General features: G+C 44.8%; 1 protein-coding gene across 3 annotated transcripts in view; it reads left to right on the top strand.

The window, feature by feature from the left end:
• Nucleotides 1-14,560, top strand: part of KIF5C (kinesin family member 5C) — a 147,976-nt gene that overhangs the window by 52,470 nt on the left and 80,946 nt on the right. For all 3 annotated transcript variants that reach the window (XM_036320347.1, XM_036320349.1, XM_036320348.1), the window contains exons 3-5: nucleotides 3,549-3,622; nucleotides 9,681-9,785; nucleotides 14,299-14,347. In XM_036320347.1, the coding sequence (XP_036176240.1) occupies nucleotides 3,549-3,622; nucleotides 9,681-9,785; nucleotides 14,299-14,347 (228 nt within the window). The remainder of the gene's footprint in view (nucleotides 1-3,548; nucleotides 3,623-9,680; nucleotides 9,786-14,298; nucleotides 14,348-14,560) is intronic.

The raw sequence follows: 14,560 nt of genomic DNA, 5'->3' as shown, positions 1-14,560 counted from the left end.
ACTTGTGTGTTCTTTGGTTGACTGGAGAGATTAGGGTTCCAAGCTGGGATGACTTGTGTGTCAGCCACTATTGCCAGAGACCCTGGTGCCCCTGACAGGCCATTTCACCTGGAAAGCTGGGGGGAGGCCACGGCAGCCTCCTCAGGAACATTGATGTTTATGTGTAGGTATAGGGATGCCCTCCCCAAATTCTTACCTGACAGTTGAACTAGCTCTTCTGCTCCAGCAAGGCCTGGGCTCAGAATTAGCAAAACTAGGACAGAAAACTTGGCTTTTGAGGCTGCAGGAAGAGGCAACAAGTATTTTCAAGTGTCCCATCCCCATCCTCCCTCCTCCTGGGAGAGGAGAAGTCCCTTCCCGCCTGCAGTGGACTCTGTCTGGGGTTTGCTTGGCCCCCAGATGGACGTATACTGTATTTGTGGGGTGCCGCCGACTGGGTGGTGTGAGCTGAGATCACATCACGCCAGACCCGGTCACAAAGAAAGGTTCTGTCTGGCTGAGCTGGTTCCCCGTGCTGTGGCTTTTGTCACGGTAGCGACTCTGAAACAAATGCTTTCCTCTGGCCCAGGAACTGTCACTCAACGTGATGAAAGTGCCTTTTGTGGACTGTTGCTGCTAGAGGCGGTGGGGTGGCTGTGTGGCTCCGTGTGGCGCTCGCACAGGCCGCTAGCTCTTTCTTTGGTGGTTCTCTGGCTCCCTCCATCTCCTGTCATCTCAGTGGTCCATCCCCAAATGCATTGTTTGTGCTGCACCCCGCCCCCCTTCCCCCACCCCTCCACCACCTCTCCTTTCCACGTAGAGGAAATAAACCACTCATAGAGTAAGCAAATAAACAAACAACGCTCCCTCCCCAACGCAGAGTTTGGGAGAAAATAGAGAACACTGGGTTCAGAGAGCCTTTTCTTTTCTTTTTAGATTACCTTCTAATTCAGAATTGAATTGATAGAGGGCAGCCATCACTCCGTTCAACCTTGAGCACTAGACGTAGTTTCTTCAACAATGAATTTATTGTAACATGATTGTAAAGACTTTAAAGGCCAAGTGGAGTTTGTTCTAATGGGGTTTTATTTGTTCTCTTTTTCCTAAAAAAAAATAAATAAATAAAAGTAATTGCGCTCAGTGTTGAAACAGCAGCAGCAAGCAATCAGGGTTCTCTAAGTATATAGCTCCATGTGCTCCTCAGCTCCTCACTCCACAAGTTCACATACGTGTCCCAGTTCTTACCCTGCAGGCCTTCGGTGAGCCACAGCTGCCTAGGGTCAGTGGGACTGCATTCTGCTGAGCGTGAGGGGGATTCAGAGAGGCGCGCTGGGCCGGGCTCTGGGAGGCCTATTCAGATGTCCCGGCCCCATTGCTTTTCTGCAGAGGACAAGGCCCGCGCAGGTTTTCTCCTGTCAGGGCTCGGGCTCTGAGGTGAGTTTTCTTTAGGGTGTGGCAGGTTGCTCAGAGCCACCTCCTGGGAACATGGGCACTTGTAGGGTGGCCAGTGGCCCGATCCCGGGAGCAGAGACAGCTGGACCCTTGGCCTGGCTCCCTTAGCCCTGATCTAACGCCTGGGCTAATGGGTCCCAGAGTGCTTCCTACACGGGGGCTTAAGCTAAGGAAGCCCTTTCAGTCTGGGGGGAGATGTTTAATTTCTATGAAATAGAAGCTGTAGTGCGGTGATGGGGGCTAGAATTCTGGTTGCCTGGAGGTGTTTGTGCCATGGATATAGAATTTTAAAAGTACAACTGAAGGAGCACGCTCTCCCTCCCCGGAGCACACCCACGCCTTTCCCTGCCTCCCATTCTTCCCCCAGAGGCACATCTCTCCTAAGCTCCGGGACCCCACAAGGCGTGCAGCCAGGGGAGCAGCGGGCAGCGTCAGTTAGTCCTGGGCTTATCCCTGAAGCTGCTTTTCTTCTCTGACTCCCCAGGGAGATGACAGCAGCCCGGCCTTGACTCATTTTTTCCCCAGGTTTCCAGAGACAAAGCAGCCCACCTCGGCTCTCCTGTCACTTCTTCTATCCCAGGCCTTCCTTGTTTCACTGTCCCGAGCTTTAATAAATGCAATCTCAAAAAAAAAAAAAAAAAAAAAAAAAAAAAAAGGAAATGAAAGTACAGCCGAAACGTGGAACCTTTTTCCTGGGTCTTTCAAAGCATATCACATCCATGTACGTGTAGAGGCTCTCTGCTCTGTTTTCAGCCCTGAGGAATCTTTTCTCTGAAAAAGTTGGCATTTTCGTGAAAACTGAAGCTTGAACCTCCAACCCTTCCATCTTTTTCAAGTTTTTGCTTTCCCTGTTACCAGGGAAACCATTACCAGAAGTCTGATACGTGTGAATATTCTCTCAATATAGCTTGACGCAAACTCTTGAGGCTGCTGCTAGGATTTAAAAAATCCTGCCACTTAATTTTCCTTTCTTGAGTTTCCTAAAGGACATCCCACTTTCTTTTCTGGCTTCAGACTTTAGTAACCTCAGATCAGTAAAATGTATATTAAATATTTTTTAGGAAATCCAACAAAACAACAAAACCAAGTGGCATCACACAATTCAGAGAGACCCACCCACCAACCAAACACACCTGGTCAGGACCTGAACGAGATGGAGCTGATTGCCTGGCTCTGGGCCCTGAAAGAGGACAGCTGGGTGTGGGGTCCTCTCCCTGCACCATCCCTTGGGGAATGAAGGCTCCTCCCCGTATGTAGAGAGGGTGGTCAGGATATTAATTATGCACCATTCCCTTCCCATGAGGTTCATGTGGATGACAGAGGGTCGAGGGAAACAAGCACACAATGTATTTTGATTACCTCTGCTGCTTTGAAAGAATTCTCACAGATAATCTTCAGTGCATCACACCCTCCCCATCCCCATGGGAGCCGGCTGCCCTGTGCGGGTGCCCAGTGTGCTCATAGTGCGTTAAAGAAACCCTGGTGCTGATGGGTTCAGTCGCTAAAAACAGAGGCATTAACTTTGAATCAGGGCCTTGGTGGCGTCTGGGATGACTGGATTGTTGCTGTGTGGCTCAGTTTGCAGAGCGGAGCCCTGCCCCACAGCTCTGGACCAGCTGCCTCTGAAGGGGCTCTGGTGTGTCTCCACAAGAAACCTCCCCAAGGAGCCCTCCTGGGCCAGGGTTCAAACCAACCCAAATCAGACCTTCAGGAAAGAAATTCTATTCTGCACCTCACTCCAGAGACGCAGGGCACGGATAATGGTTCTTCCCCTGGCTGATCTCAAGAGATCAACTTAGAGAAGAAAACTATCTTTCTACTAAAAGAAAACTATCTTTCACATCTGTTATAATTTTGATGTTACTGGGAGAAGTGTGTCTGCCTCCCTCTACACTAACAAGTTCTGTAGGAATGTGAGTCCATTCCTCTTTGTTTGTGGAGCAGGAGAGGCTCTCATATCTGCCTTTTTCCTCACAATTCTACTTAAAATTTTAGTAAATGGAGTTGAAATATCAATTGTGTGAAAAATGAGATGGGCCATTTGGAAAATGTAATTTAAAAATATGCATATGATCAAAGTAATGGGTTAATTTCATTTGTTTTTTCCTTGCTTGCAGATGTCCTGGAAGGTTACAATGGGACAATCTTTGCTTACGGGCAGACTTCATCAGGAAAAACGCATACCATGGAGGTAAGATTGCAGCGAGCTGCGATGTCAGGCTCTGAGACTGAGCAGAACTTGAGGTGCATGTGGTTTTTTACTGGGCAATAGAGTTGGTTATGGGATGGTTATGTTTAGCCAGTTTATGGTATTTTTAAGAGTTTAAAAATAATGGTGAGTAATAAAATCTCAGGAGTTGAGAATTTAAAAAACTTCTTTGTTAATAGCTCTGTCAAAATAATAATAATAAATTTTATTAAAAATAGTCATCACCAGGCTAAACAGTGGTGTGAGTATCCGTATGGGCTGGAGCTCCGTGTAACAGAAAATCTCTTGTGAAAATCATTTACCCGAAGGAGGACCCCTGGGGAGGCGTCTCCTCAGAAATATAAAGAACTGTTGCTAGGTAAAATTTCACCCTAATATTAAGGGTAAGCTTCAAAGCAGGGATCTTCACTGTCTTGGTCGCCTTTCTATTCACATGTCTAGTGTGTGGAACGAGGAGAGGTTTGATGCAGTATCTGTTAAAATGATACACTTGTGGGGGCCCTGGCCGACCCATGTGAATGGGGCTGGGCTCTCTGGTCTACCCCAGCCCACCCCACGCACACCATGAGTATGAACTCATCGTCAGCATCCTTCCTCATTCACTTACATACCTGGCCCCTATGGGCCCTTGAGGGTGTGACCCCAGCTTGGTTGTGAGCCATGGAGCTCTGTGGCTCAGGCTGTCCTCCAGACAAAGCACATCTGTAGACAGACTGGCCCCGGAACCCCTTCTTTCCCTGCTTTCCCCCATGGACTCCTGCAAGGCCTTCAGGGCCAGATCTTTCTTCTAAAGGCCAGCCCCACCTGACCTAGGAGGAGAGGTGGAAGAGTGGTTATTATAAGAAACTGCACTGAAAAACTTGGGGGAATTCAGTTTCTAAGAGGGGTAAGATGAAGCCTTAATCCTTCAAGCTTAGGTTTTTCCATTTACGGTGCCCTCCTGGGAATATCACGGAGACGGCTGCTGCAGAATCAGTTTAGCTTATGAATCATTCCTATTGAAGAGGAGATTTCAAAGGCACGAGGCTAAAATCCTCGGGGCTCTGATGGTCTGCTCACACTGATTTCAAGTGTGGGGTATGACTCTGGGGATCTCATTTCTGTGGTGTTGACTCACTTTCACCATTTTGCTGGAGACAAAGTGGTTCAGAGGCTGCACAGATGAAAGGAAGCACGAGGCTTATTTGCCACCTCCTCTGGGCAGGGCAGGACTGCCTCCTGACACCGGCCTCCTCCAGCAGCACAGCTTGGCACGCAGGCCCAGGGTCCCGTGCTGCTGCCCCAGCCCCTCGTCTGCCCCTCGTACTGGGTCCCAGACCCTTACCCTTCTAGATTCGAGAAGAGTTGTGGTTATGCATTTTCTAAGTCCCACCCACTCCAGTAGCCCTGGACTGAAGCTCCTTCATAGGTCAGAAGGCATAGGAAAGAGAGAGGGCATCTCCTGAGGTATCAATCAGTCTTAGGTCTTTGGAAAATTACCAAATAATATACAAAACAGCAACAACCTCCCCCAAATGCATTATTTAAAATTCTACAAAATCTTAGAGAATGGTTACAAAAGCGACCTTTTTAGCTTAGGGATTAAGTCATTTTTGGAAAATGCAAGGTGTTCGCTAAATATCAGATATTTAAATTGTAAACCATGGAAGGAAAGACCTGACTCCAGAATAAAATCTGGGTTGTGTTTATGTGTGGGGAGAATAAGTGGGTGCACAATGCTAGCAAAGAGATGTGTCAGCAATATAAAACTAAAATTGGAGGCATTTCGTTAATGAGAGCACCTTCCGCCTTCTGTGTTTCACGGCGTGAACCCCACAATGGCTGCAGCAGTGCTGGGGACCCAGAGGGACTCAGGACCAAAAGGGAACTGGGTTCTGTGTAGATCACGCTCATAGCTGCCTAAATCCTGTGGCCCTTCTCCCCTTGTGGGTTTTAAAAGGCTGATTGCATTCAAGTGTGACTTTTGTAAATCACATCCTCATGCCTACAGGAGGAAGGAGTGGGGGAACATGAGGCCTTTCCTAGTGCCCTCGCCCTCATTTAATCTGGTTCTTTCTGGGGGGTGATTATAATTGGAGAAAAGGTAGGGGATATTTTAGAGGAAAAGGAGGAGTCCCAAGCTAAAGTCGTAGCGACTGCAGGAGACCAAGAAATCCAGGACCCTGGGATGCAATTAAATTTAAAGAAACCCTGTGAGGTTTGCACCTCCTGAAAGGAGCCATGTGTCCCATTCGGAGTTACACATTGTGATCCTTCAGAGGCTGTGAGAGGGGAAGTTAACTCCCTGAATGGACGGAGCTGTCACATTTTAAAGCTGTTTTCATTTTAATCCCCCCATTTTTGTTCTGGCATCCAGTGGTGATTCCATTACCTTCTATTGAGGGGAACAAACAGATAAGCCTACATAAAATTGGAAAGATTAGCTTTTGAAGATGGAGCCATTTAAGGTGGATTTTCAGTAAAAATATGAAACCCTTGACAGTGCTGGTGCTGAGCTGCACGGCCTGGGCTGGGGGGCCTGTGCTGGAGGCGGTGCTGCGGGTGCTGGCTGAGTGGGAGGAGAGGGCTGCCTGTTGTTCAGCCTGTTGTTCAGCCTTACCTCGTGGCCTTCAGCAGGATGACATGGATGGATGGATGGAGACACTGGTGTTTTTCCGTCTGCCCAAAGGGACACCTGGAGGCCATCGAATGGGTACAGGCTGCCCTGCTGCCGAGAGAGCCTGCCAAGTGGTTTTAATGAGCCTGTCTGAGTGCATTGCGCTGATGGTTGCCTGCTTTCCCATCTTAAGTGTTTCAGGAAACGTTCTCCTTGGGAGGCTGAGGAGGCCACCGGGGCTGGAACAAAGGGAGTGTTGTTTTGTGGCCCCAGGCCTGGGTCTGGTTTCTTTTTTCATACTTGCTCCTAGAAGGCCATACTTAGAAGTGGGGAATGCTTTTGAAGAAGATTATACAGGATCAAATATTTAAAAAAATGTTTTTTGCTCTCTCGGAGAGGTGTGATGATGAAGTGGCACATTTCTTTGCTATTAAAGTCCATCCCTGATCCTCCAGCCAACGAAACTTGTTCTCTAAATGGGCATCATATTTTCTCGGTTCCTGTACCTTTTGCTATGTTATTCCCATCTCATCTTCTCTGCCTGCATTCTCTCTGCCCGCCCCTAATCTTACTCGTCCCTCAGGAGTCCGTTCCTCAAGGAAGCCATCCCATACCTCCCCACCTGAAGGAACTTTCTCTTCTCTGGCAGCTGTCTGCTTCTTTACCACCTTTGATTGCCCGAGGTTAATATTTGTGGTATGTGTGTACATATGTATTTCATTTGCAAGGTAATTAGCCTAGAAGCAGTGAAGGTCTTCTTAATGGAACACCTCTGTCTCATACCACCCCCCGCCCCCAACACACACACACCATCACCCCACACCACACATATCAACCAACACATGTACACACCACTCACACCCAGACTCTGCATACACACACAGTCCATACCACACATATACACCACACACTCAACACTTCACAAATCAATACGCCCCCCCCCCACCCCCCGCCACCCTTCCCACCACCCCACATACAGATTGTTTGAGCAGGCTCAGTCCACTAGCATAAAGGCCCCCACCACACTTGGGCTTATGAGCTAGATCAGGCATCCCAGTCCTTAAGCTTGTAGTAGATTGGGGATCACTTCTGTCTCCAAATGAACATGTGCTTCCCTCTCATGTGATGTTGGGATGGAGGCTTCAGGGAAACAAAATGGGGAACGTCCCAGACGTACCGCTGGTTCTGCCTTGGTTCTTTCTCTGACAAAGGCAAGCAAAGGATGTCAGTACTGTATTAACGAGGAATCAATTGGAAGATGAATCTGTTGCAAGGGAAAGTGTCTAGGGAAACAGATTCCTGTCCATTATAGATGATATTTGGATTATCAATCATTCTTCTTTGGTTGTGGATACTGAAGAGAAGCTAAAGGATTGTGATGAATTATTAAAGAGCTCTGGAGAGAATGGGGGTTGGGGAGCTTTTAGACTCAGAGTCAAGACTGGCCCCATGGTGTGACAGTGTTTGACAGGAGAGATCTGTGTTTTCACCGCAGGTGTCATTTCTGCCACTGCCTCCACAGTCCCGGCCAAATGAGGTCCAGTATTGATTTGTTACATGTTTATGCAAATTAAAGTGACCAACATTTGAGCCGCTCAGTCTCTGTCATTTGATGTTGTTTCATAAGATATATATTAATGGTGTGGGGTACAAATATGTTTCAGACCTCAGGTCAAATAAACTCCAACAACTGCTTAATCAGAGCCTGTTATGAACTGGATAATAGAATGCTAACGTTTATTGTCACTGAGCATATTATATATAACTGTTGCATTTCAATTCCACAATAATTCTTTGCAGTAGATACTGTACCAAGTATCATAAGCAGTGGGGGTAAGCGCGTATGCGTGGGCCACCTCTGCCTTTAGGAAGTGTACAAACTAAAAAGCAATCTAAACACATCAAATGATTTAAAATCTTAGCAGGTGAGACATTCCAAGGAGTGCCCAATTTCCCAGGTAGGAGAGCTTTGCCGGAGACCAGAACCAGTGCCTGAGACCAGAACCAGTGCCGGGCCACGTGACTTCTTGCTTTTGGTAACTCAGCTGATGGCTTGAAAGTCAACCTGTCAGCCAGGCACTATAGGGCGAACCCCTGAAGGAAACAGAGGATTTGATTGAGAAAAACAAAGCAGACTTTCCAGGTATTGGGCAGATTTGGAACAAGGATATGAGTCAAGATTGTAAAGGTTGTGGGGCTTCCCTGCAACACTAAAGAGCACACTGGGTTTTGTTCTAGGTCCATTTGTTCCTAGAGTTTTAAAACTTTCAAAGGGTCTGAAAAAATTCTCTGGGAATATAGTTGCCAGTGACCACTTAGATTGCAGGCTATTTGTGCACTGACGGCTTGTTTAACGTGAGTATTCATTTCAGTGTGGGCATAAATCAAACTCTCTGGGCTCTGGCCGGTGGCTCACCAAAAGGTTTTGGGTTTGATTCCCTGTCAGGGCACATACCTGGTTTGCGAATTCAGTCCCCATTGGGGCATATACAGGATCGATATTTCTTTCTCACATTAATGTCTCTCTCTCTCTCTCAAATCAATGAACTTATCCTTGGGTGAGGATAAAGATCAATCAATCAATGTCTCTGGGAATTGTCCACCCAGGTCCATGCTAAGGCTATTCTTTAAATACTTGAGAACTCTTCTTTAGGAATTGCTTTCATATCCTATTAGTATCTTTTTGAAAGTCTGGATCTTAAAAATGAATTTAGTGATAGTTCACATAGCAGAGGAATCCATCTATTCCTCTACCCCTTAGATAAAATGAATAGAATTAGAAAAAAAGAGGTAAAGAATAAGAGAATATTTTAGATTTGGATTTATGGATTAGAAACAGCCAAATATTATTTGAAACAATTCAGGCTGGGAATTACAGGTTTTAAAAAAGAAATTAATAAAATGGATTTTCTTGATTGGATTATAAAGTGATGAAGGTATTTTCTAACAAGGTTCTTAGGGATTTTTTAATAATGATGATATTGATAAATCTGTCAGCTCTCAAGGTGACTGCGTTAAAACAGGTTAACTTGGGTTTGTAGGTTCTGGTCAGGTTGTAAAAATTCAAAAACAAAACCCACATTTCAGTATGTTATAGTCACCCATATATTCTCAGCCATCCTCCTTCCTTCTCTTCCTCCTTCCTACCCACCGACTCCCATGCACACTGATTTGAGTGGCAGCAGGAAGGAGCACTGTGGGGCTTCACAACCTCACAACCTCACAGAACAAGCTGTCCTCTGCTGGGAAAGAAAACCGACCCATGGAGTTATTGGGCTAACTTTAGGTGAGCTGGCATGTCAGGTGGCTCCCAGGGAGTAGTCAGTCCCTGCGTGGGTGCTCCTGTTCCACAGAGTTCTGTTTAAGAAACCCAGGTGTGGTCTTTTCTCATCTCATGTGTTTTCCGGCGCTCTAACACCTGTGTTTGTGTTTTTCTCCCACTAGGGGAAGCTGCATGACCCTCAGCTCATGGGGATCATCCCAAGGATTGCACACGACATCTTTGACCATATATATTCCATGGATGAAAACCTGGAGTTTCACATCAAGGTAAGTGTCATTGATTGAGACCCGAGAAAAGAAACAGGGCCCAAAATTATGTTTCTTAGCTTTCTTCCTATTGTGTACACATGAAAAAGATGGTCTTCTCATTTAAATGACATTTCTGTGGTAAGCAGAGCCGTACTTTTTATTTAATAATTAAGGTAATGCTTAGCTGTCTGGATGGTTTACTGAGGTAATGAGATAAGTTAAAAGGCCTCTTTTGGATGGAATCACCTTCATAGCTGCCCGACTCCTGCCCTTTGCCCTGTGGGTTTCTACGATGTGATTAGAATGGGTCCACAAAGCGTGTTCCGTGGAACACAGCCCTCTTAGTAATCATAGAAATATGAATACTTACATTTACCAGGGAAAATACTTATGTGGCCATATAGGCTGCGAACATGCTTCATTGCACAGTGTTACATTTATCACATGCTTAGATATTCTATTGTGTAACGCAGTTCTGCAAAGGGGACCTGGAGACTGTTACATTTCCCAGCTTGGCTGGGCATGTTTTTCCTCTCTTGCACTAGTGTATTGAGGAGCACACACTGAGAAATGTTGGGGAAGGGAATTCTCTTTCTCTCCCTTGTTTTTTTGTTTGTGTGTTTAAACCAGAACTTATGTTTTTGCTTAAATTCATGTTGGTATTTGGGGTATATTCATTGGCACTTCTTTGTTTGCAAGTGACTGAAAGCCACTTGTTTAAATCAAACAGAGGAAGTGGTTCTAAGATAGAGAGCCTGAGAGCAGCCCTGGAGGAGACGGGTTGTGGAAAAGCAAGAAATCCAGGTCCTACCTTTTCTTTTTAACTTAAACACATTGAGTTATAATTCACATACCATAACATTCACTCTTTTAAAGTATACAATTTGATAGTTTTTAGTCTCTTTCCAAAATTGTATAACCATGATCACTACCTAATTCTGGAGCATTTTATAACCCCCCCAAAGAAACGCCATACTCATTACAGTCTCTGCATTTCTGCCTTCTTGCTTTCTTTGGTGTGGGTGTGTGTGGTTGGGGGGTGGGGGGGAGGTGCACCATGGCAGCCCCTGCTCCACATTCCATTATTGCTAATTCCCAATTCCCCAGGAAGCTGGCTCACTGGCCCAGCCTGCAATAGGTGATCCCCAAGCTCCAGTTAGCTGTGTCCAGGATGCACATCACTGACTGACCCCCACCATGGTTACTGGGGCAGAGTGGACAGGAGTGGGCAGTTCTAAGAAGATGTGAAGCTGAGCAGATCAGTCAAGAGGCTCATCATCCTTGAAAGCTGAGACCTTATTCCACTAGTCCCACCATTTTAGAGTCGAGGAAACGGAAGTTCAGAGCAGTAGATCCAGATGTCCAAAGTTACATATCAAGTCATTGGCAGAGTTGAGATTTAGCTCTTGATCTGACCAGCACATGCAGTAACTTTTCCATTATATTAAAATTCTACCCTTTTTACTTCTGCCAAGTACCTTTCATAAATTATGCCCAATAATATGAGGTTGAGAACTACTGCTCTAGGATTTTCCATTCTGCCTACACGTGCTTTCTGCCTCCCAGGCCAAATGTTCTCTTTTATGTTCATGGGTATTTTTGGAAATCTAAACAAAGGAATGGACAAAAATTATTTTAAACGATGCATATGAGCATGACCAATGGACACAGACAATAGGAGAGTGGGGGCATGTGTTGGGGGACGGGAGTGGGTGGGGAGAGGTTTACTCATTACCTCAGTAAACCATCCAGACAGCTAAGCATTACCTTAATTATTAAAGTACCTTTCATAAATTATGCCCAATGACTGCCCAATTATAAATTGCATCTGGCAAATCTTTTTCCTTCTAGTTCCCTTTGTTGGCTAAAGCAGCTTCTTGCCAGGGTTCTTTATATCTAAGGACACAGAAGCTTGTTGCTTTGATGGGATCAAGATTTAGGAGCTTAGTGCATCTTTAAGGCTGTTTGCATTTAAATACCTCCAACTACTGTGAGGTTCTTAAGGGATAATCCTGGAATAAGATGTTAAACCAATTACTGCCCTCAAAATAGGGTCTCCCATTAGAATTTTATTAAGATAAAAACAGCCCCAGCATGAAGCGGGGGAGGAGAGGAGGAACAACATTCAAGTCTCTAGAGCTCAATTTGACTGCCCAGGTTCCTGTTCTCTGTTTTAGTTATGCTTACTTATTTCATAAATAAAAGTTAGCTATGGAATACTCCATATTTTGGACTGAGTAGTGACAGGCCTAATCAAGAAAAAGGGGCTTGATTAAGGCAATATTAAAAATCTGTTCCTTAAGGTAGGTCCCACAGTGGTTTTAAACATTTCTGATTATGATTATGAGTTTTCTTAATGCCAAACAATGCCTATTTATTTTTCTTTTACCTGGCCTCACAAAGTATTTGAAGTGACAAAATTGGCAAAATTAAAAGTGGTCATTACCTGTTGTGGTAAAAAGAAATGAATAACTCAGATTCTCTTTCTACATATATTAAATGTAGACAGAGTTCTAATGGCCAGATTTGCTAATATCTAGTTCTAACTGCATTTTAGAGGTACTTAATTTTATCTATACTAGTAACCTATGGAAATAAGGGCACATGTTTAAGATCTCAAAGATACCAAAAATGTCTTATTGAAAATCAGAGAATTCTGGAATACATAGAATGGGTTGGAGTGAGTTGCATTAAGGGCTGGGTTAGGGAGAGATATTTAAGATTAGAAGCCACAGGCCTATAGGATTCCAGGAACAGGAGCAGTGGGTCTTTCAAAGGTCAGGTAGATGTATCCATAGCAGACACAGCTCAGTAACGGGAGTTTGACAGACATTTGAGCAGGCAGAGATTGTTAAGGAGACAGACAACCTGGAGAGGATGCTCAGATAGAGATTCCAGGGTTTGAAGTTGGGACCCCAGATCTCAGAGATACTAGGAAGTCATGAGATGCAGACGAAAGATAATGAACCATTGCCAGGTAACAAAGTCTTTGCTTGTTGCCTGACTAGGGGCAAGACTGGTCCAGAGCTGGGATGTGGAGGTGAAATTTCATCTGTAGAATCACATCCCAATTTCACAACTATTTTTTTCAACTTTATTTTTTAAAATAATTAAAAAAATCTTTATTGTTGAAAGTTTGACATATATCTCCTTTTCCCCCATTGACCTCTCCCCACCCACTCCCGTCCCCCAACACATGCCCCCACTCTCCTATTGTCTGTGTCCATTGGTCATGCTCATATGCATCGTTTAAAATAATTTTTGTCCATTCCTTTGTTTAGATTTCCAAAAATACCCATGAACATAAAAGAGAACATTTGGCCTGGGAGGCAGAAGGCACGTGTAGGCAGAATGGAAAATCCTAGAGCAGTAGTTCTCAACCTTGGCTGCATATAGAATCACCTGGGAATCTTTTCAAAATCCTGATTTCTGGGCCTCATCCTCTGGAAATTCTGTTTCTTTGTTATGGGGTGAGGCTACAACATTAGTAACAAAGAAACAGAATTTCCAGAGGATGAGGCCCAGAAATCAGGATTTTGAAAAGATTCCCAGGTGATTCTAATGTGCAGCCAAGGTTGAGAACCACTGTCCAAGAGGGACTTTTTGAAATCATCAAGTCTAATGGCTTCATTTAATAGATGGGAAAATTGAGGCCTAGGATCTTGGTTACATGTGAATTAAATTTTCAAGATCACATCTTGTTCTCAGACGTTAGCCATCGTATGAACAACCTGGGGAGTTGAGAAACTGATTCCTGGGTCCTATTCTTTGAAATTCGGCTCCAGGAGGACTGCAGTAGGATTCAGGCCTTTGCAATTTAAACAAATGCTATGGGAGATGCTGATGTAGGTGGTGCTGGAGCTGTAATTAATTTGAGAGTAATTAATTGGAAGGCTTTTTTTCCCTCTTACAGGCTAGTTGTCTTTCATTAAATCAGATTTTGTTCAAATCCTTCCTGGACTCCCTAAACCCGCCACCATCATGATTTCTCTCCCAGTTACTTTTCTGAGCTCTTATAGTTCTAAGTAAACTGCCTTTACCACCCTCCCCACCTCCTCGAATGTTTCGGTCATGCTCCCACCCTAGTCAGATGAGGCTGTCAATATCAGGCATAAGCTAAGGCCTAGTGATTTTTGGCAATTACTTGCAAAGAACGTTTTCTATTCCAGCTGTTGTCATCTCCAGAAGTTTGCTTGGTGCTCATCTAAAGTAAAAGCTAGAGTCCTCCTGTAAGTGGCTGTCTAGCACATGATGTAATTAACACCTGGCTCGAACCATAGGGAGCTGTGGTGAGCGGGGATGGCGAGTGGCCACACTGAGCTGGGACTCCTAGAGCAGGCTGGCACAGCGGGAAGCAGGGGATACAGGAGAGAGGGCCGGGGCTCCGCACGCTGTGGCTCTGAGTCTTCACTCTGGACCCCTTCCTACTCTTCTTAGCTGATGCATGAGAAAAGCTTTTGTAAGTTCTAATAATGATATTTTTGTAATATAGTGTGGCATTTCTATTTCAAACTTAATTTGCTTTTAACAGGTTTCCTATTTTGAGATCTACTTGGACAAAATCAGGGACTTACTCGACGGTAAGTAACCCAAATGCTTGTCCTTTATTTGTTCTGTAACTAAAATGTAGGGAGGTTGAACTGATGCATAGCATTTCTGCTTAAGGAATTAATGAAAGTGTATTAGAGGTGTTCTCTTGCCTTCAGACTGTCTGCTTATTCTCGTCCAAGGCTTAAACTTTTTCATTTATATTCCAAAGAGATAGGTTTGCCTATCTTTTGTAACAATTTCTG

Source organism: Myotis myotis, unplaced genomic scaffold (genome assembly GCF_014108235.1).
Source record: "Myotis myotis isolate mMyoMyo1 unplaced genomic scaffold, mMyoMyo1.p scaffold_m19_p_8, whole genome shotgun sequence".
Taxonomy (NCBI): Eukaryota; Metazoa; Chordata; class Mammalia; order Chiroptera; family Vespertilionidae; genus Myotis; species Myotis myotis.
The sequence above is the reverse complement of the archived record's forward strand: the minus strand, read 5'-3'. Positions and strand labels throughout refer to the sequence as shown.